Source organism: Rhinolophus hipposideros (genome assembly GCF_964194185.1).
Source record: "Rhinolophus hipposideros genome assembly, chromosome: 17".
In the NCBI taxonomy this organism is placed as follows: Eukaryota; Metazoa; Chordata; class Mammalia; order Chiroptera; family Rhinolophidae; genus Rhinolophus; species Rhinolophus hipposideros.
Window position 1 is genome coordinate 14,360,396 of NC_138063.1, and position 22,917 is coordinate 14,383,312.

The 22,917-nt window shown below is 34.9% G+C and overlaps 1 protein-coding gene across 3 annotated transcripts in view; it reads right to left on the reverse strand.

Annotated features, from left to right (window-relative positions):
- Positions 1-22,917, reverse strand: part of WDR7 (WD repeat domain 7) — a 301,626-nt gene that overhangs the window by 61,799 nt on the left and 216,910 nt on the right. For all 3 annotated transcript variants that reach the window (XM_081078981.1, XM_081078980.1, XM_081078982.1), the window contains 2 exons: positions 21,749-21,898; positions 21,080-21,162 (listed from right to left, as the gene is read on the reverse strand). In XM_081078981.1, coding sequence (XP_080935107.1) covers positions 21,080-21,162; positions 21,749-21,898 — 233 coding nt within the window. The remainder of the gene's footprint in view (positions 1-21,079; positions 21,163-21,748; positions 21,899-22,917) is intronic.

A 22,917-nucleotide genomic window follows, 5' to 3' on the forward strand; every position in this document is an offset into this window, starting at 1 on the left:
GGTGCTTATTTGGCATTGCACAAAAATAGGATTTAGGGAAGATAGTTTGAAGTTTATAAGAGGTTGATTTATTTTGATTTATTTTTCTTTTTCCTAGATTAATTTTCATGAGTGGATTAAATATATGAATTCCTAATATAGGTTTTGTCATAATGATTTCATTGCCATATGGCTAGAATTCAGGAAAGCAACAATGAAAATAATTAGAAGTGTCAATAAGGTATGATTTTATAACCCCAAAGAGTTTTGAATATACCTTTCCATTATCTAGTCCTACTGTCTCAGTGCAAGTTGCCCGGATAAACAAGTGGCCTATCCTAAATATTTATGAGGATATTGCATCAATTCTACTACACATTCCTTGCCTTTTTTCCCCCTTTGGATCTATACTACCAGAAAAGTTTGGTAACTTTTCTGTTATTAGTTTTTAAAACATGGGAGGGGGAAGTAAAACGACAGAGAAGAAATATCATTCTCTATCTCTTTCTTAAGATTGATATAGAGTAAAAAAGAATTAGGGCATGGGACTGCATTTCTGAAATTCTGGTAAGAAAAGTTGAGAGAGAGAGAGAGAGAGAGAGAGAAATATTTGAATGTGAGCATTTTGAAACCAGGGACATTCTAACAAAGCTATTTTTGTATTAGCAGACATGACATGAACACATATTTCATCAATATGGAAAACTATTGAGTTTTTAAATTTTTTGTTTGTTACCTATTATTAAGTAATAGATTGAATAATACTTTTGTTCCATCCCTAAGCCTTACCCAGTGATGCAAACTCCTTCCTCTTTAGTGAAAGATTAATGCTTCATATTTAGTCACATTCAAGACCCTGCTTTAGGATGTACTGCTGGGTTTTGCTGGGCTCAGGTATGGGATGTTCTCTTTGTATATTGGTTTGAGGGAAGGAAGGGTATGGAAGGCTGCTGACACATAGGAAGCTTCCCCATTATTTAGTGGTCAGGAAAAAATTAATTTCTCAAAGCTCTTCCTGTTACAGTATATTATGCTACCTTCATACAGAAGGTAAGAATCAGCACTCAAAATCTAGTGTTCTTATACTCAAAAATAAAAATGATCAAGATGAGTTAAAAAATGTTTACTATTTTGTCATTCGATAATTAATTACAGTGGTCTAAATATTGGGCAACACAATATATCTATATCTCTGCCTATATTTGTATCTGTATCTCTATCTATACACACATAAGCACACACAATTTCTATGCTAGTACAGTAACATGGACTATAAAATCTAACAAATATTTTAACAAATATTTATTCTGTGGTTAATAAGCCACAGGTATCCACTGGTATTAAAAAAAATAATCTATCATTAAGCTTTGCACAGATGTAACAGCTATATTGCCCAAATCCCACAAAACGTGAATATAATTACCCCTCATAATAACCCCCTTCAAAACAACTATTGGTAAAATACATTTATGTTGACAAAATTTTACTCAGTTAACTAGAACCTAAAGTTTTTGTTACATTGACCATTTTCTATGCTCTGGATATCAACCTCATCCTTCTGTATCATCCACAAACACCAGTATTTATGGGAGAAAAAAAGAACAACTCTGTTATTGATATCAAATCTTTAGTTGGCCTGAAAGGACCACGTATTACAGATTTGCATTATCTATTCTTTGCAATTTACTACTAGTTTACTAAACAGCATCTTAAAGAATTTTGGACAGTGGAGATCTTACAGCATATTTTTATCTAGAACTTCTTGATCAACTTTTTATTCCTTTAATAGTGTCTCTTTTAACAGAATAAATCTATGATATGTATGCAATCACTTCCTAAGTATTCAGGGTGGGGACTGGCTGCAGTGAGCCTATCTCCGCTGAGGGTTTCCAGAACCTACTATAGCCCTAGACTACTCTTCTCAGCTGGTGGTGGCTGTCAAGATTAAGGATGGTGAGATACATATTACTCGCCCCCAAAGTATCAGTAGATTGAAGAGGAGGATCCATGACAGTTTTTAAGACTTTTCTAGTCTTGACCTGATGCTGCAGGGAAGTCTTGAATTCCAAAATTTATGGGGTAGGGTTAAGAGTAAGGGTTCATGTGTGCTGAGCCTTCTGGAAATGGCATCTCAGTCTCCAGTTCACTGCATTAATAACATGTCACTCAGGCAGCATTTCTTGCTTCTTTCTTTCTTTCTTGGGCAACAACCGGATAAAAATCCTTTTGTTATATTCAAGTTAGAACAATGGCTCTTTTCTCAGCTCACCACAAGGAACTCAGTGAAGTCAGAGAGAACACTGCCACTCACGTGTGTATGTACATACGTGAAAGGAGAGTAAAGTGGAATGGAGTAATGTTGCAAATGTATCTCTTACTGGGGCTGGGGTGGTCCTCATCCAAAGTTTAGTCACTGGCCTCACTTTTCATTATTGTCCACATGCAGCCAGTGTGATCCTTTTCAACCATAAATCAAATCACTTGTCTCTTAGACTGACAAGCGTCCTTCAAGACCCTGCATGATATGGCCCTCCCACATCTCAGACTTCAGCACCTCTCTCCTTTGCTCACTCTGCTCTAGTCGTATTGATCTCCTTGTACTTTCTTGAATATGCAGCGAGCGTTCCCACTTTGGAGCTTTAACACGTGTTGCTCTCTCTGCTTGAAAATCTCATCTGCCTGGTATCTCCATGGCTCAGGCCTTCACTTCATTTGGCTCTCTGTTCCCAGGGTATCTTGATCAAAGGGGAGCTCGTGGGCTGTTCTAGTTAATACAGCAGCTCATCATCCATTACTCTTGAGTCCAACATCCTACTTTTTCTTTATTATTCTTAGCATCTCTGAGATATTAAACAATAATTTTTTTGTTTGCTGCTTGTTTCCCTCCTTTGAGACTCTCTTTTGTTGAAGAATGTGTGAATATGTAAATATGGTCCAAGCAAGGATACAGCAGTAAAAAGTTTAAAGCAGTAAGAATTCATAAATATGATTCAAGCAAGCAGGACATAGCAGTAGAGTTTAATTCAAAATACAGGACTAGTGTACAAACTCTACTAAACATATCGAATTTGAAGACCAATGAATATTTTATAGGGTCTAAAATAATAAGTGAGACAAACACAAAGCAAACAAAAACTGTTCAAAAAAGTTAGGCAGAAATCGAGAAACAAAACTGCCCCATGACCCTTTTAAAAATGTATTTTTAATTGAGACAAACAATTGCAGATTTACAAGAAGTTGGAGCCTGGGTACATTAGCATCAGACTGATAGTTGCATAATGGACACTATTTAATTATATCTTTGGGAACTAGAAAATATTACTCGGGCTGAAACTTATGGAGGCAAATACAATCTAAATAATAATCTATACAATAAAGTATATGTTTTTGGTATAAACATGGTCCGGGGAATAAAAATTATTATAAGAATGAATTTGCCAGATATTTATATCACCACACATAAATTTCAATGAACATGGTATTATCACACAAAACATTACTGAATGAAATAATCACTTATCAATCATTATTAAATACTAGAATAGGTGATTTTATTTCTCCAAAGCCATATTTGTGACTTCAGCTCTTCAGGAGTAACTCCCAGCAGGGTGGTTTACGATGTGAAACACAAACGTGAATTGAGTTCATTCTGGCGCAGGATCCAGGGGCAAATCACTTTGCTGGAGAGTTTGCCGGGCACCCAACACCCGAGTCTCTGTTATTTTGGTACTTTCTACTTACAGTCTCCCTTGCATTAATGGCCTTTTCTATCTTTATTAAAAATGGCCCCCAAATCAGCGAAAGTTTGTGTGAAATTTAAAAGTTACTTTGGAAAAATAGAGTTAAAGGAAATATGCAACTCTCAGCAGAAATACTATTTGGGAAAAAGAAACCTGTAAAATCATTTTCTTAATTAGGACTTTGGTAACGTGCAGTGGTCTCAGGATACTGAGTTACTACTGTACATCATATTCTTGAGCATTAAAATGCAACGAGAAACGCTCTTCAACTAATCCAAAAATTAATCTCCAATTTAACATGAAACCATCTAAAATCTAAGCAGGTATGGAATAGAATGTATGAAATATAGCTATTTACAAGCCACTAACTACAACTATTTGCAGCTAATATTCACTGAGTATTGAGTGTGTCAGGCATTGTCCTAAGTCCTTGGGTATGTATTTTCATAGGTAACTGAGTATTAGAAGCAATTCTTAATTGAGTTGCTTTTAGAATTTCTTGATGATGTTGATTTAAAATAGTTCACAAACTTTTGATTCTTTTTGTTACAAACGTATGAAGGCAATAGGTACTTATAAAAAATTCAAATACCACCAATAGGTATACAGTAAAAATTAAGTCTTTCCTGTCATATCCCCCTCCCTCACCAAGGGTTAACTACTAGAATAATTTGGCGGACCTTTCTAGAGCATTTTCTAATTTTTACTGCAAAAATGAAACATTTGATTATTCTGCAACTGACTTTTCTTCCCTTAGCACTTCATGGAGAACTCTCCCATGTTAGTATATGTGATCCCAGGTCATTCTTTCTCATATCTGCATGTGTATATTCCATTATTTAACTATTGCCTTCCTGACAGACATTTAAGTTATTGTACATTATACATGGATCCTTATATACCTAGGTGAGCATTTTATAGAATAAATTACCCAAAGCAAGATTCCGGATTAAAGCATACACACATTTAAAATTTTGATAGGCAATGACAAATCACTTTCCATTTACACTAAAACTAAAAGAGTGCCCCCACTTGGAATAAATAAACCCCCCGCCTTTTTTGGTCAATATGAGGAAAAAATGGTATCACATTTCTGTTTTAGTTTACATGAAGTAACTTTTTAGATTGATTCATTTGGTTACCCTCTGCAGGATATGCATGCAGGTTTATTAATGTAAACAAAAATTATTTAAAATCGAACCAACACACTGCACCCTTTTACTTATCATGCATAATGGATAAGGAATGAGTCTCCTCAATTTCCATATTGTGCTTCCAATAACCTATGGAAAAGATCCGAGCCCTAAACACAGGCAATCCTGTCCTGTTGAAAAGAATGGGAGGTCTTCTGCAGTGGAGTTATGTATAGGTCACTGAGACCGTAAGAAGCTACCTACTCAGTCCCCTCCCTGGCCAATGTGAAATGCCAAAGAGCTCTTCTGAGGGCCACCAGGTAAGGGGCCAGGGCCTAAAAGACTCAGGAGTAGATTCTCAGAGCTTTGGTCGACAGCCCTCAGAGATGCCACAGTTGCAATCACAGAGGGACGCTTCGTAAAGGAGGAGGCACTTGACAGAGCACGCTCACACCCACCCGCCAAGACTCCAGGCCTCCATGAGGCTAGTGTGTCTGAAAGATCTGGAGACAAGAAAGTGGCTTTGGTGAAGGCATCAGCTCAAGGGGAGCTGTGTTAGTTATTGCGGGTGTGAGCGGTAGAGGGCGGGGAAATGTTTTCACCCGTCCAAAAGAACAGGATGAAAAGATCTCTCATTCTGGGGTGGTGATGGGCACTGGTGGCGAATTCCATTTCAGAGTCCCGACTTCCCACTCAGCACTTTGCACACTATAGTCAATAGATATTTCATGAATAACACTGCTGAGTATTTAATAGGTGAATTACTGGCCTTCTAAAAAAACTTGCTATACGCACACTGTAGCTGGGGCGTTCCTAGGAGAATTGGAAACACTCCCCAGGCTGTACAGGAAGAACTTCTGCAAGGACGACTACCAAGCATGTTGAGGCTGTACCATATGATGGCAGAGGAAAGGTCTCTTATTCCTTGACTCTGCCACTTAATAATTGTGTGACTTTGGACAAGTTACTTAACTTGCCTATGCCTCAGTTTCCTCACCTGTAAAACGGGAACAGTAATAGTAACTATTAAGGAGGTGAGGATTAAGTGAGCAATACACATAAAATACTTTGAACAGTGCCTGGCACATAATAAGCACTTACAATGGTAAGTCCACTCAAACTTTAGCAGCTATCATTATATCATCATCATCATCATCATCATCATCATCATCATATCATCATCATCATCAGCAGCAGCAGCAGCAGCAGCAGCTGCATCTCTTAATATACCGTGTTTCCCGGAAAATAAGACCTAGCCGGACCATCAGCTCTAATGCGTCTTTTGGAGCAAAAATTAATATAAGACCCAGTGTTGTATTATATTAAGTATATTATACCCAGTCTTACAGTAAAATAAGACCAGTCTTATATTAAATTTTGCTCCAAAAGACACATTAGAGCTGATGGTCCGGCTAGGTCTTATTTTCGGGGAAACACGGAATACTACAGAAAAAATAAATAAAATTTGTTATTTTCCTAGGGCAAATAAGTACTGACTAATAACATGCTAATAAATAAGAGAAATAAATGCCCTAAAATATTTTCAACTTGCTTATTTCTTAAATACTTGTGATTTGTGAATATAACCTGATAACAACTGCAAATTACTTTAGTTTGAAACTCTTCTCTATCATTTCAAACAGTCTGAAAATTAAATATCTTGTTGTTATATAGTGAAATGGAATACTCCTGGAAGAGGAGTTTTTGTTTTAAATGAGTAACTTTAATATTTAAAGATAGCTATCTTTGGGAAGTTTTTAGGAGTCGGGAAATGGACTAAACTGGTGTGGGAAGGATTTCTACTCATGTGAGTATAGGAGCAACATCTATAATTATTTGCTACAAAAAGTATACTACAAAATGATAACCAATTTCAGAATTTTACTGGAAGTCAGGACAGAAGCTGTTTTATATCCCATTATTTTTATCACCATATGGGATAAGAACAAACCACAGGTTTGGAAGACTTTTTAAAAAAATGAGCTCATGCATTGTTCTAAAGTAGACAGTGTTCATTTCCTTACTAGATTTTAAGTGCCCATTTAGGGTGAACAAAGCTGATTCAGCTTTTCACTTGAAAAGCAGAATCAATCAGTCTGTCTACATAATAACAAAGTTTAAGAAAAGGTAAACTATCTCTGAAAATACAGACTTTTAACTCTTCTGTCTCATTTAACTTTTTTCCAAAAAGTTTCAAAAGTTTAAATACTTATTTTTAATTGAATATTTTGTATCTTATCTATGTCATAGCTTTAGTGTTTTCTCAATGATTACATTTTATTATTTTTCATTTCAATAATTCTAATGTATATCCAATTTTAAATTAAAAAAGAAAACACAGAGAATACAGAAAAGAAACAATTAAGAAAGGAAAGTTACCCTTTACCATTAGTCCCTTCCATTCCCCCAGGTAACCATGACAAATACTCTGGGGTGTGTCTTAATAGATTTTTTTCTCTTCATATGTTTACATGTACATGCATGAATATCAATCCTTACATACAGTTATCCTCTTCCAAAATGATTTTATTTTATTCCTCTGAAGCTTTGCTAGTATCTCTTTAAATTTCTCTTCTACTTACATCTTTCCACGTCAGTACAAATGGATTGACCTCAATCTTTTTAATGCCTGTATGGTATGCCACAATTCTAGTATCTTTTAATGGAAACAACTGTTGGTAAGCAAACATTACCTTTAGAGGATAGAAGTGAGTAAAGTGTTTAAAAATAAAGTATATTTTCTATGTAAAAAAGCACGTACTAAAAGGTTCCCAAGAAAGGCCAACTGAGAGATAATCAGTTAAATCCAGCAAAACCATGTAAAACACTTTAAATTTCAACGTCAATACTACTAAAATTTAGGTGATTTATCCATTTACAGTAAATTAGAGAAATTTATATTCTGTGTCCTTTAAAATTAGTGTTCTCCTTACTACCACTATTACTCTTATAACTATTATTACTGCTGTCTTAATACCTACTAAGAAGCTCAAGTAGTTGAGCCATTAAATATATTGCTCAGATCTATGCCTATACATAGATTGTTTGAAAATTTCTTCATTCTTGGCAGTGAAATATGCAATGTAAAAGAATACACACTGTAATTTTTGAAGAGTGATCATTGATTCATTAGTCAGAGATTCACAATAGGATTTAATAGTGTTTCACTCAATGACATCCAATTTTTGCATATGGAAACAGCTCAAAAATTTGGAATCAGAAGGATTTGCCTGCCCGATGAACACCTATTCACCTTCTAAAATTCGGCTTAAAATATCACCAATTCTCCTTTTTCCTCCTGTGCACAACTGCCTGGTCCCGCCTTTGTGTCCCTCCGGTCATAGCACCTGGGACTCTTCTATGTGTCCTGGATACCCTTTTAGTATCAGAGCGTGCAACCCTTCCCTAATGTACCTCTCTGTCTGTCCCTGCCAACTGTCAGGTCTGTGAGGGCAGTGCCAGTGCCTGACTGACCAGATGCAGCGGAGTGGCCCACATCACCCAGCCCAACATAGTGCACAGAGCAGACACACGATAAAACTCTGCTGAATAAATTCTACAAGACTTGCAGAAAATTGTTATCAAGAAAAGCTATTGCTTAAAAAGTATTTTACTTGGTTAAATCACTTGCACTCCATTTACTGATTCCTAATTCTTCAGTGACTTCTTTGTTTCCAATTTTGGAATTGGGTGCTGCAATTTAACATGTTATGCAAAAAATCAGTGAATTAAAATATTTTAATATTAATTTTCAATTCTAAAAATAAACACCATCTAGTGTTATTTGAAATAATTGGATGTTATAGTCCATAACGGAGTGACTAATTTATTAAAATTTCTCATCATTCAGTGATTGGGAATGATACACTGATTTATCAAAAATAAATACTGAATGATCAACATTAAATATCACTGAAGTTCATATTGATTTTTTGACTTTTTATAAGTATAATGAGTAGATTGTTTTTAAAAGATATTTTATTTTTTTAGAGAAGTTTCAGGTTCATAGCAAAATCGAGCACAAAGTATTCAGAGTGTTCCCATATACCCCTTGCTCCCCCCACCCGCATGCGCAGACTTCTCCATTATCGACATCCCCCACCAGATGGTACGTTTGTTACAATCAATGAACCTACACTGACACGTCATTATCACGCAAAATCTATAGTGTACATTAGGGTTCACTCTTGGTGGTGTACATTCTATGGGTTTGGACAAATGTATAATGACGTGTCCACCATTATGGTATCATGCAGAGTATTTTCTCTGCCCTAAAAATCCACTGTACTCTGTCTATTCAGTCCTCCTCCATAACCCTTGGTAACCATTTATCTTTTTACAGTCTCCATAAGTTTTGCCTTTTCTAGCATGTCATATAGTTGGAATCATGCCTTTTCAGATTGGCTTCTTTCACTTAGATATGCATTTAAAGTTCCGCCATATCTTTTCATGGTTTGATAGCTCATTTCTTTTTAGTCTTGAATAATATTCCATTGTCTGAACGTACTATATATAATATGCTTTTTAAAAGCACAACAGAAATACTAACAATTGTCACCCCAATAGACTTTAATTTAAAAAAAGATATACATTATTTATATGAGCATATAATGGGTTGTTTAAAAATAATCTTAAAATTTCTTGGTTTTAATTTCTAATATGACAAATATTGATAGTTATAACCTATATAAATAAAAATTTTGGGGGGGTCCTCAATAATTTTTAGAAGTGTAAATGGGTCCTGAGACCAAAAAGTTGAAAATTGTTGACTTAGAGTCTCCTATCTTTGAAAAAGTAGTCTCTGTCTCTCTGTATATATATGTTTGTGTGTATACATGTGTATATATGTATGTATACGTGTGTATATATCTAAAGATATATATGTGTGTCTGTGTATATATATATATACACTTGTATATATATCTTGTATATATATATCATATATTATTGATATATATATCTTATATTATATATATTATACTATATATATCTTATACATATTATATATATACAATATATACGATATATATACAATATAAGATATGTATACAAGATATACAATATATATATCTTATATATATTGTGTGTATGTATATATATATATATATATATATATATATATATCTTAATATCTCATATGTATTTTTTCACCAGGGTGCCAAAAAAATGTATACACATGACTTGTATTAATCTTTTGTTATTGGTATATATTGAGTATTACAATTTTAATACCGTTTTCCCTTTCTTAAAAGGTGTATACACTTTTTTTGGCACCCTCTGTATGTACCTTAATATTTCATGTATAGCTTAAGATATGTGTGTGTGTGTATGTGTGTGTATCTCCTAATAATTCATATAGTTGGAAATTCTATATATCATACATTCTGTATCTTTAAAATTTGAGTTCAACAAAACAAAAGCAAACCACACACTGAATAAGCACAAAGGTTGCTGAGAAGAGACCACAGGATAACTTTGGATCAGCGGGGTGAGACAAGATTTAGGACTGGGAAGAGGTGTCTGAGGAATAGAGGAGAGCTGAGGTAACCCAGGTGAGGGAGACGGTGTGAGGAGAGGCCTGCGTGTCTGCTCCATCCCTGTGTTCCACGAGCAGATCATTTGACCCCTCCCTGCAGCCACAGGGTTTCTGAATTCGTTCCTTCAACAGTTAAGGCTGCTGGGAACATAGGAAATGAGTCAGACAAGTCCCCTGGTCTTCTGTGCCTAAGAAGTCAATGAAAACATGAACAAGACGAGTTCAGATGATATCATTTCCATGAAGATAAAAGAGGAATGGGATAGTGATGGAGGGGAGGCGACTGTAGACAGCGAGGTAAAGAGAGTTCACCTGAAGGAATGAGGAGACCAAACAGGCCACGTCAAGATCTGGAGGAGAAGTGTTCTAGGCCGAGGGAACAGCAAGATCAAAAGTCCTGAGGTAGAAATAAGCTTGACCTTATTCGAAGAATAGAAAAAAGACGAATGTGCCTCAGCATAGTGAATTTGAGATTGGGATTTGAAGTATGCAGGTTGATACATTTAAATAAGATATCACCTGTAATGTGAGCCCTAAATGACAGGCAGTTTGCTGCCAGGTATTATGTACCATGGAGGTTTGTGTAGCACCAGAAGTCCTGAGTTCTTGAAGGAGGCCTCTTCTGGGACCAGCAGTATTAAAGTTCAAGGAGAGCTGGGAATCCCTGGAAAAGGGAAGGGTCCTTTGGAGTAAGTAGAATCAATTGCAGAAAAACTAATCCTAGGTGTTCCTTGTCTAGCTTACCTTTTTCCCAGGTACTGGATCCTAGGGAAGATTATGACTTTGGGATATAACAGGGAATGCAGAAAGTAGAAGAGTTTTAAGAAAGAAGAAATAAGTTTCACATTTCAGTGCAAAAAAAGGTTCCACTGAATCAGTGGTTCTCAAAGTATAGTCTACGAGTGCCTGGGGAACTTATGCTCCTATGAGGAGGTTTGTGAGACCAAAACTGTTTTTGTAAAAATACTGAGATGTCATTTTCATCGTGTTGACTTTGTACTGATGGTGTAAAAACAACGATGGCTAAAACAGCTGGTGCTTTAGCCCATGTCAGGCAGTGGCACCAAACTATACTGGTTGTCACTATTCTTCATTGCCACGCACTGGGAGTAACTAAAACAAAATAGCAAAGCATTTTCACTTAAGAATGTCCTTGATGAAGGAGTAAAAACTATTTTTATTTAAATTTTACTTTTATTTATTTATTTATTTTAAAGTTTATTGGGGTGACAATTGTTAGTAAAATTACTTAGATTTCAGGTGTAAAATTCTGTATTACATCATCTATAAATCCCATTGTGTGTTCACCACCCAGAGTCAGTTCTCCTTCCATAATCATATATTTGATCCCCCTTACCCTCATCTCCCACCCCCTACCCCTCTTAAAATTTTAACCTTTTAGTACCTACCATTTTAATACTTAATATGACAAAATGGAAACCACACACACATAAAGCACTTCCACTGTATACTGAAATATGACTGTCTCGGGGAAAAACACTTGTAAGATTGAGATGTATGCCCAACTAGCTGTTTGTGTTTTTAATGGCACACCATTTTTACTGGAAAGTATAACCAAGAGACAAACTGTGGTTATTTGGACTTGAGTATTTGGCAGACATTTTCGTGAATATGAACTACTTTATTTCTATCCAACAAAGTAACTGACAGAATTTTGCCAATGATAAAATTCAAGCTTTCAAGTAAAAATTAGAGTTTTGGAAAATGGTATCTGGCTTCCCAATACTCACTGGCTTATTAGATGAGATCAGCAATGACATTAGCAAAAGTGTTTTTCTGATATTGTGAATTACAATGTGACAATATATGGAGATTCTACACACTCAGTGACCAATATTTTACAAAGACAAATGCATAATGTTACAAAATCATTCATGGGTGAAAGACCCATTCAAAGAGCAAGATACACCCACCAATGGACTGAATATAACAGTATGAAAAGTTCATTAAGATTGCAGATTTCACATTGCAATTAACCTTAAAAAAACCAACAAAAACCTGGCATGTTAACTTTTGGTGAAGTACCAAAGAAGATGAAAAATTATCTTAAAAGGCTATTGAAATTCCTCCCTTTTTCAACTATATATCTATGTGAGACCAGATTTTCACCATATACTTTAACTTTAAAATATATAGCAACAGATTAAAGATGTGCAGATATGAAATCCACCTGTCTTCTATTAAGCCAGACATTAAAGAAATCTATAAAAATGTTAAACAGTGCTACTTTTCTCAGTATTTTTTTTTTGTTTTGGCAAGTAGTTATTTTTCATACTGTTTTTTATATCAACATGAACTGAGATTATTGTTCTTTTAAATAAGCAAATATTTTGTAAATTTCTCAGTTTTAATTTCTAAAACGTTAAAAAAATCTATAGATACAACCTTTACAAACAAAAACTCTTTAGGATTTTCACTTTTTAAGGGGTTCTGAGACCAAACAGTTTGAGAACCACACACTAAAGTCTGAAAACACTTGGCAATGAAAAAACTGTTTGGAACCAAAAGGAAAGAGAGATATTAGTAAAATAGTAGGAGCAAAAATCAGATTACAGTAGACCAGAAGGGCACAAGAGGTGAGAAGATGTGCACAGCCTCCTTTTCCTGGAGAAGGAGAGATGAGAGACTGGACAGCAGATCCAGGAGATGCAAAGGGAAAGCAGGGTTTTAAATGAGAGGTGATAAAGCATGCTTCCAGGCCGAGGAGGAGATTCCATAGAGCAGTTGAGGATAAAAGTGAGAGAAGGGTTCTCTAAAGAACAAAGTCCAAGAGGCGATGAGAGAGGCTGGAATGAAGGATGCAGCAAGGAAGAGGCCTGGGCCTGGAACACAGCAGTCATGTTGTCCTTGGATGAGATGGCACAGCTCGGCATGTCCCCGACCTGTGGCTGCCGCCTGTGCAGTGGGTGCACACCCACCCCTGCAGAGCGCAGAGCGGGTGTAAGATCTTTTCAGCAGTGCTGGGCTTCACCTTCATATGACTGTCAGCACAAAAATGTTCTAAATGTGTCCATTTGTCAAATGAAGAACAGGAGCAGGAAACGTATGACATGAAGTCCTTTTCAGATTCAAAATCCCACACCTCCTAATTCTATAAAAATAATGCAGCAAGGTCACTGCTTAAGTGAAATAGCTGGTGCCATTTATTATGACGAAATTAAGGACTACACATGTGAAGCGGCAGAGCTGGTATCATTACTCAACCACAGTTATTGAGTGCCTATATCGAGTGTTCGTAGTTTCTAAACTAAAAATTGGGCCAGAGCCCAACGAAGGATTTCTTTTGAATCTGAGAATTTATTTGACAGGTCTTTAAAAGGCATAAAAATTAAATTACTCTTCGTTATATATCAAATAAATTGCCTCGACTTAAAAGACTAAAAATGCATGAAATAAGGATCTATCTGGGAATTCTCGGGCATGTAGCTTTTGGCCAGATGAAGCTCTCTTCTAGTTGCTACCGGCACTATAAACAAAATGGCTTTATACCTTTAGTGTGCAAAATTGAGGAGTTGTACATGCCTAAAAATCACATTTAGAGACATATCTATTTCTTTGCTATGAAAAAACCCTGAAATCTCTTATATCTCCAAATATAATCATATTTTCCCATCAACTTACAATTTCATTAAAGAATCCCTAATCCTTCATTTGTTATGCATTATATTACTAGTCCTCGAGAACATAATAAGATAGCCTTAAAATTTTAAATTACATTATAATCACATTATATTCCCAGAGGTACTTTATCTTCCTTTCTAACTGAGCTTTGATAGTCAGTAGCTTATAAGAGCTTGAATTTTTCTATTCTGCGATTAGTAAAGGATATTTTTGCAAAATGAGTAACAAACCCTCAAAGTGTTCATTTTAGAACAAGTATATATCACACGTGTGTTCTATACTGCTTTTCTCTTAGTTTGGTAACATCTGTACATTTCTACATTTTCACATTTTATGCTACCTCATATAGTAGTGTAAAATGCGTTAGAGTTCATACAGGGACAAAAGATGAATAATTAATCAAACTGAGTCAAGCTCATTGCTGGTTGGTCTGCTATGAGGGATTTCACAAGGATATTCAAGTTCAGTAGCACAGCAACCTGTAACTAAATTTTAACAATGAATTGTGAGGAAATTTTAGTGATGTTTCTCTTCCCAAGACTTGAAAGAGGTTAATTCTACTTTCTTAGTGTCTAGGGTATTTTTAACTGAGGATGCTGCATTATTTATAGTCCAAACAATTAAATGTAAATTACTCAGAACGCTCTGTACTTCTGTGTCTAACAATAATTGTATACAGTGCTGGATGATGCCTCTTTGAATACCATCTAAGAGACTGACAAAGACAAAGCAATGTCCAATGAGATGGGAGAGGATCTAAGGAATTCATTTCTTAAAGATTACCTTATTACACCTCTTACTCTGCTTATTCATAAACACAAAATTAATTCAATGCTGCAACAATCTTGTTGCTAATATGTCTGTGTTCTAAAAAAATGCAGTTTAATTCCTATATAATAATATAGCCTTATTAATTACAGCGATGAAAAGTCTGGCAGTAGAACTATTTTTGTGTAACTGTGCTTTTTGAAGGATGTGGTGGGTGCTACATTCTCTCAAAGTCACTAAAATCTAAATGATTTTCTTTTATTATTCATGGATGCCATGTATTAATAATAATATACCTAGAACTAAAATGTGAATTATTAGGAAATATTTAAATCTATGGTTATAAAGTGTATATATCAAGTTAAAATTATGTGACTTTGTATCTTGTACTAAATATATTACAGAAAAATATTTATAGATACATAAACTCCTCCAGAAAGATCTAGGGTATTTCCGTGAATATAAAGAAGGCTTTCATCTTCCTGATTTAAAAGAAGTGTCTTGACTGAGTCTTCCTAGAAGGGCCCCTAAACAGTGTACTGCATGACATCAGCATGACCCCCTACAATAAGAGCTCTGGCCGTCTTCTTACGACACGCTCTTGGAAGGGGCTCAGTGCCAACTGCCGGATAATGCTGAAGAAGCACTTGGGGAAGGCAGTTCTGAAGGAGACCAGACATGCAGCCCTCCGATGGTTGAGTTTAATCTAGGGACATAAACTAGAATGTGTGGAGGAATAAATGGACCATGTGCCCATTTAACTAGCTTCTAAGTGTCGCGTTTTTTTCAATCGAGTTTTAGATAAAAGCTGATTAACGAACAGTTGGAAGTTACAGTCCTTGGCAGACATTCTGTGACAGGCTAAGGGCAAGTCTTAAAAAACTAATGGTGCATCACTGGAATGCAGGAGCTGAAGGGGTGTCTTTAGGTGTTTCCTTGGAAATTCCGTTTGTTCAATAGAGAAACAAAGAAGTATTCCAAGATCCAAGGTTTTACATACCAGAACGTGATCACAAAGAACAATGACTCAGATACTGTTTTCCTTGGTTTTGGATTATTGCAGTGCTTGTTTTCAACTTTAGTGAACAGAAGAATCACCATGGGAGGCTGTTAACTGCAGCTTTCCAGGCTTCACGATAGATGTTAGTGGTGGCTCTCAGGTGGAGCCGAGAAATCAGGTAATTCTCTTGAAGACAGTCCATAAACGATACTTAGGGATCCTTATATCCTGCAGGGCCTAACAGGGAGTGAGTGCTCCATACCTGTTTTTACCTTTCACCTTCTTATCTGTGTCTTCAGTTCTCCCAACTAATAAGGACTGAATGTACTTTAATATTCAGTTATGTGAGCTCCTTCACACATGCTGTAGTGGCAAAATCTCTAAAACAATGCGCTCAATAAATTACACATATTTTGTCTACTATCTGAGGACTCTCAATTTCCTGTTGATCTCACTTTTACAAATAGTTATGTTTCTCTCTTGAACAACTATTTCTAGCATATAAACACTAGACTTAGGTATTTATGGTTGGCTCCTTTTTGTACACTGGCTGCTAAGAAGTTTAGAGAACTTTATGGCTTACCTCTGCTAAATATACAGAACTTCTAAACTCACCTGGGCCTTGTCTTTCCCACTCTTATCTTCCCTTTGCCTCAATTTTCCATTTTCCATTATATAATAACTTTCAAAGCTGCTTAAGATCTTCTATGGAACAAGTTATGTGGGTGGTATATGTGTGTATAAATGGAAAAGTAAATTATTACAGGTTAAAAATTGCATTGCGAAAGCAATAAATGATGAATAATAAGGTTTGGGTTTTACCTGGAAGGTACAACTTTGTCACTTGACTAATAAACATCACAATCTAATTCTCCCCAAATTTTGATTTATATAAAGTCCTTTCTTAAATAATTTTGAGAATTAATGGGTTTGAAAGCACTTGGTAATCTGTAAAGTGCCATATATATATATATATATATATATATATATATATATATATATATATAAACGATGATTACATTATTCTATTAATTATGCATTTCTATAACCTCATGTTTTAATATGTATCAGCAAGTGAGTTTTTGGTGAGTGATAAGAAAGAATGTCTATCAAATTTTACTGGCATGTGTTTTAATCCATTTCTATTTTTAAGCAGAAGATATAAAAAGTTTTAACAACTGACAGAAAAGCTATTATATGAACAAAATTAGAAAAATCAAACTTTTTGTATCAATCCTTCTTCCTTTCAATGAAGAAGGTTACAATTTGTAACCTAAACTTTAAATATGACTTGAACAAAGATATCAAAGAAATGCAGTTAGCAATATAATTGAGTGGATAAATTCACTCTCATTAAATTATAAATAAGTCAGTATATAATTAATAAACATGAATACATAGACAAATAAACAAAAAACCCCCACCTAAATGAATAAAACTGACTATTGGTATGCAGCAACATATAGAGGTTAGCCTAAGCTAAAACTGAAGACTTTCATAATAACAATAAAACAGCAATTATATTTTAATATGCAATCTGAGAAAGAAATGCCAAATTGCCAACAATAAAGAAAATCTTGGAAAAATTACCACATTAAAAGTTTTAAAATTCTAAACTCAAAACTCAAAACCCAGATGCATATCAGAATCACAAACCCATTGATCAAGAAAAGCAAACTCAGGGTCATTCAGCATTTGATGATGCTATTTCACCTTGATACTCACAGAAAAGACTAAATTTGAAGTATAACTCAAGGCAGAATACTTTTAGTTTAAATACTCGGTGATTTCTGTGTACTATATTCGCTCTTAAATTAATACAACTTTAGATGTGAAGATCACCTTTACAACATTGACTAAAAAATTATTTAGTATTTTGGGAAGCAAACTGATTTTTTTACATATATAAAAATGATAAGGTCATCTTATATGTTTTATACATATAAAATACTTTCAAATATAGATTAACTAATTTCTTCTGTATATAGTTTGGGTTTTCACATTATTATGAAGAGACCCACAGGGAACTACCATTCTCTGAACACCTAAATCATGAGCATTTTGCTGGATGCTGTGACAAATATCTCATTTAAAAAGAATGCTAAATGAAATTTTACACCTTTTTATGATCTACCAACCATAGTAACTGAATACTGGTATACAGAACATTACAGAAATCAGCCTAAGCTAAAGTCCGTAGCATCTTTTAAAAAGGGTAAAGTAAAGGAAAAGCAAAAAGAATACAAAGTTATATAAAGATTTTAAAAACAAATGTCACACGACTAGACCACAGACATTCATGTCATCAACTTGGACTGGAGTTTCATATTTAGTGAAACGCATTTATTTATAAGTAGAGGGCTCGTAAGTACTGTAAGACACCTAGTCCGATGGCATGGGCATGGCAGATATTCAATAAAATACTTTTAACTTCTGTTGATACCTTTGTTCATTTATCAACTTAGTACAAATCAGCCAGTAGGTAGTGTGGCATTGACCTACAAAACTTTTGAAGTCCCATCTAAGCTTAGTGAAGTCCTCCATAATTTATTGTCTGTTTCAACTCACATGTGGCATAAGCTACAACCTGACATTGTTAATCATCTTTCTGTGTTTATGGGCTGATTCTTAAATAAGTTGTTCTATGTAGCTAATTCTAGTCACAGCTCTAATAATATCTGACATAATTTAATAAGAGGTAGTCAACAATTGTTCATTATAAATCTGATGTTTCATCAAGTTAAGTCTTATCAACTGTGTTCTGGGAAAAGAATTAACGTGCTTCCCTGAAAATAAGACCTAGCAGGACAATCAGCTCTAACGCGTGTTTTGGAGCAAAAATTTATATAAGACCCGGTATTATATTATATTATTTATTGTATTGTATTGTATAAGACCCCGTCTTATTTTACTAAAAATAAAATTATTATACTATAGTAAAATAAGACGGGGTCTTATACTAATTTTTGCTTCAAAAGATGCATTAGAGCTGACTATCCAGCTAGGTCTTATTTTCGGGGAAACATGGTACACATTTTTGCTCAAACTTTGCTGCCTTCCCATTGCTTACAGAATGGCAAAATTCCTTCACATGGAATTCAAAGCACTACTCATATGGTAGACTTCCATCCTCAATCTACATTCTAGCCCTGACGACACAGCACTTACCAAACTCACTGTATACTTTCGCGCCTCTAAACATTCACTGGCCTGGTTCTCTGTGTGATTCAAGATGGCACCCACCTATTCATTCTGCCAAGACCACCCCATCAGCTTTTCTGTGAAGTTTTCTCCAAACTGACGTGAAGTTTTCTCCAACCCCCTGTGAAGGACAAATCCTTCCCTCCATTTGGTAGCCACTGTTTTAAAAAGCATTTTCCCAGATATTATCAGTGTGCCTTCTCCTTTGTGAAACTTTCTGAGACTCCCATGTGCAGAGTTCAGCCCTCTCTTTATTGGCCAGCCTTGTCCCTGGTATGTAATTCTACTCCAGCGTATAACATAGCACCCTGGAGTTATTTATTGTTATAATTACCAACCCAGTTAGACCCTGAGCTCTTTGAGGATATCATCCCATTCATCACCGTACCCCAGAGCCTAGGGGAGTACTTGATACACAGTAGGTGCTCAAACAAAATACAACTGCTTTCTGCCTAGCAGAAAAAAACCCTGGTACTAAGCATTCACTTTACACACCTGCCTCCTTAGCAATGACGCAGGAGCCTTACTTTTCAGTGATTACGCAATAGGAAACAAAATTGACCTGGCAAACTAAGGTGACTCAAGGCACTGAGGGTGCTGCTTGTGGAGGAGGCAGGCTTCCAGCAAAGAGAAAAGGCCCTTGAAACATTGAGCCATTTCCTCACCTTCGCTCCAGGAGGCTTATTCACATAGCAGTGACTGGTGCTATTAGGAATGCATTGCTAACACTCAGTAACATAAGTCCTAATAAAATTGCTTCTTCACCTCCACTAAGTGACAGACAAATGACCATTTTCACTTAGATACTTTCTTAGAGAACAATCGACTGGGAATCTAGCAGCTACATTAATTCTTAACATCAATTATCTGCATAAAAAAATTGATATAATTTTTAACAGAAAGGACATAAACCAAAATTGATGTGGCATGATGTTTAAAAAATTATGGTATTCTAACATGCCTAATCCATATTACAAGAAAATATGCATCTGTACACATGTATAATACAACGTAATCTTTTTCTTAAATGAGTTCATGTTTTAACTTCTGGGTGGTGGAAATCAGAAACAGCAAAATGAAGAGATTAAAATATAAACTATAAAGTCTATTGTGAATATGAAACATATACATGAGAATGCTGATAGAGTGGAATTAATTCAGCAAAAACTTGACGAAATACCAGGAAATACAGAAGATATAAAGATGCAGAGTGTAATGTCACTATTCTCAGAAAACTTAGAGTTTAAAATATAGCTTTCCACTACTATTTTTTGCTCATAGAACTGAGCAAAAAATAAGCAAGGATATCACTGAATTTGTCTTAAAAAGAAAAAAGTTATATAACTATGACCAACTGGAAGTTCTCTTTTTTACAAAAATGATTACCTTCAACAGATTTAAACATTAGTTTCACTGAATACATGGAGGCAAAAAAAAAATTTTTAAGTGCACCTCAAGCTATAAACATTTTGAGAACTAAAAATACTTTAAAGGAAAAATAAGCATAATATTGCTACATTTTGACATTTAAAAAAATCTTCATTTCCTAACAATTATAGGCCATACACATAAAAAATCTTAAAGTTATAGTTAAAATATGCAACGTTGTTTGTAAAAGTTTTAAATGCTCTTGGCTTCTTTTCTTACTTTCTCAAGGCAAAACATCTGTAATATGCAGATGCTCACCTTTACGTTAAAAATAAAATTTACCAGCAAAAATGTGGCATAAATGTTTCTGTTGGCTAAAAGTGTATCTATCTTCTCTTCTAAGCCAGAAGTTCCTAACTCTCCTTTTTTGTAATGTAGATGTTAATTTGAGTAATAGATATAAGAATAGACATATTCAATACATGCTCTTACTCATTTTTCACGTTTTGAGAAACCTCTTCATGACCCAATTTCAAATAGTTAGTACTATTATATTTGTGTTTTTGACTATATGCTGCCTAAATTGATTTAGCAAGTAAGCAGATATTAATGATTGGATTTCTAACTTAACAATACAACCATACCAAAATTAAAAAAAAAATTATTTGTTACTGAAAATTTTTATTTTGCATGCTATGATAGGCTTCTTTACCTGCAGATGGCTGGGAAACATTCTTGAAGACCTTTCTTTTTAACTAAAGAACCTTCAAGGCAGTACATAATGATGTCCATAACCTTTAGAGAAAAGATACAAATCTGAAATTAATTTCAAATTCTTGATTTTCTAAAATTTAAATTATTAACTTAGGCCTTATTTGCCCATGGAAATTCTAGATAGGTCGATTTTAATATTTACTTCAAAACTACTACAGCATATTTACTAGAACATATTTACTAGTATTTTTACTTTATACTAGAGGCTTATCTTTTTTTTTTCGGTGAAAAACATTTGTAAGACAGTGCAGTAAAGTGAAGAAACAGGACTTTTTACTTTAAAGGCTATTCATATTTATGTACAGTACAGGTAGCTTTTATTCAAGCACACTGTATGTTTTATTTAATTTATAATGAAAGATGTCAAAGGGAACACGACCTTTAAGAGTTATGCTAATGCAGACCAATTAATTCCCTGTGAATGGTAAATGGACAGAGCAATCATTTTGATTTTTGAGGAAAATTTAAAAAGTACAGAGGTTAATCTATTGTAGTTATCTTTTTCCTTCTTTTAGAAATGCTGGAAATAAAGATGATGATTTGTATTACTACACTGGGGTATTTAATTTAGGCTGTTGATGTGTCATTTAAAACAGGATATTCTTACCTCTACGAGAAGATCCACCACATCTGTGGGCATCTTTTCAATAAGAATTTCAATGACTCTCAGAATTTCCCCTTTGGCTCGTGCAAGAGCTGTAGTGTGTATATTCTGCTGCGATTGGGTGTTTGCTGCAAGAGCAGTATGCCTGTGTACCTATAAAAACATTCACACTGTAGATATGGTTGACATTTGATAGGGTTTTACATTTCTAGCTGCTGGTTTATTTTTCACTTATTACCATAGAAAAATAAAAAAAAATCAACACAAACAAACCTCCTGAAGTGAGGTTGCAAAAGAAGGTATTTAGCACAACGAAAACTCAGTAAGTATTCTCTAATAAAATTCTGTAAGTTTCTGGGTCTAGGGGACGTGAACACAATGTCACCATGACGTTTCTTAAAAAGAGACAAACTGAAGGTTTGTAAAGTTGGTATATTTGGCACTGAGGTGGATAGCAGTTAAGGGATATCAGCAAATATAAAATACGATCCTTTCTCTCAAGTAATAATGATGTTCATATGCCACTTACTATGTCACAGACACCATTCTAGGTGCTTTATAATCAAGTTGGGAGATTCAAATACGCATGCTTCCAAAAATAGTGAGCCTTGTAAGTGACGTAAGTTTAGTGTGATGTTCCCCCATCCAAATTGTAAGTCTTACACAGTTCAGAGGGGAAAGAGCCTCAGTGGGCCCTGGACTGGCCATGGACCAGCCCTGGTGGAGTGGGCATAGGGAAGGCATAGGAGACAGCAACAACCGGGAGAAATACCTCAGCATTTTACTCGAAAACTCTAAGTGAAAATGGAAAACTTGTTTTGAAACGGTAATCAAAGTGGATGATTACATTAAAATATTTAAACATTACCTTTCTAACCAAATGCTGGAGTAGAATAAATCCAAAGCATGGCTATTCTAACAGTTCATTTCAAAATACTCACATACGTAAATAGTGCAAATTAAGTTTAAAAAATCACACAATTAATATAAATACTTGTTTATTCTCTTTAAAGAGGCAGTTTAATGCCTGGCATTTATGGGATGTGTATACGTGGTCAGGCTGTTGTAAGACTTACTCAGCATATCCAGTATTACAATCTGTGCATATTCTACTGATGGGAAAAACTGGTAAAAAAAAATTCCATGGCTAATAAGTCTGTTCTTTTATACAT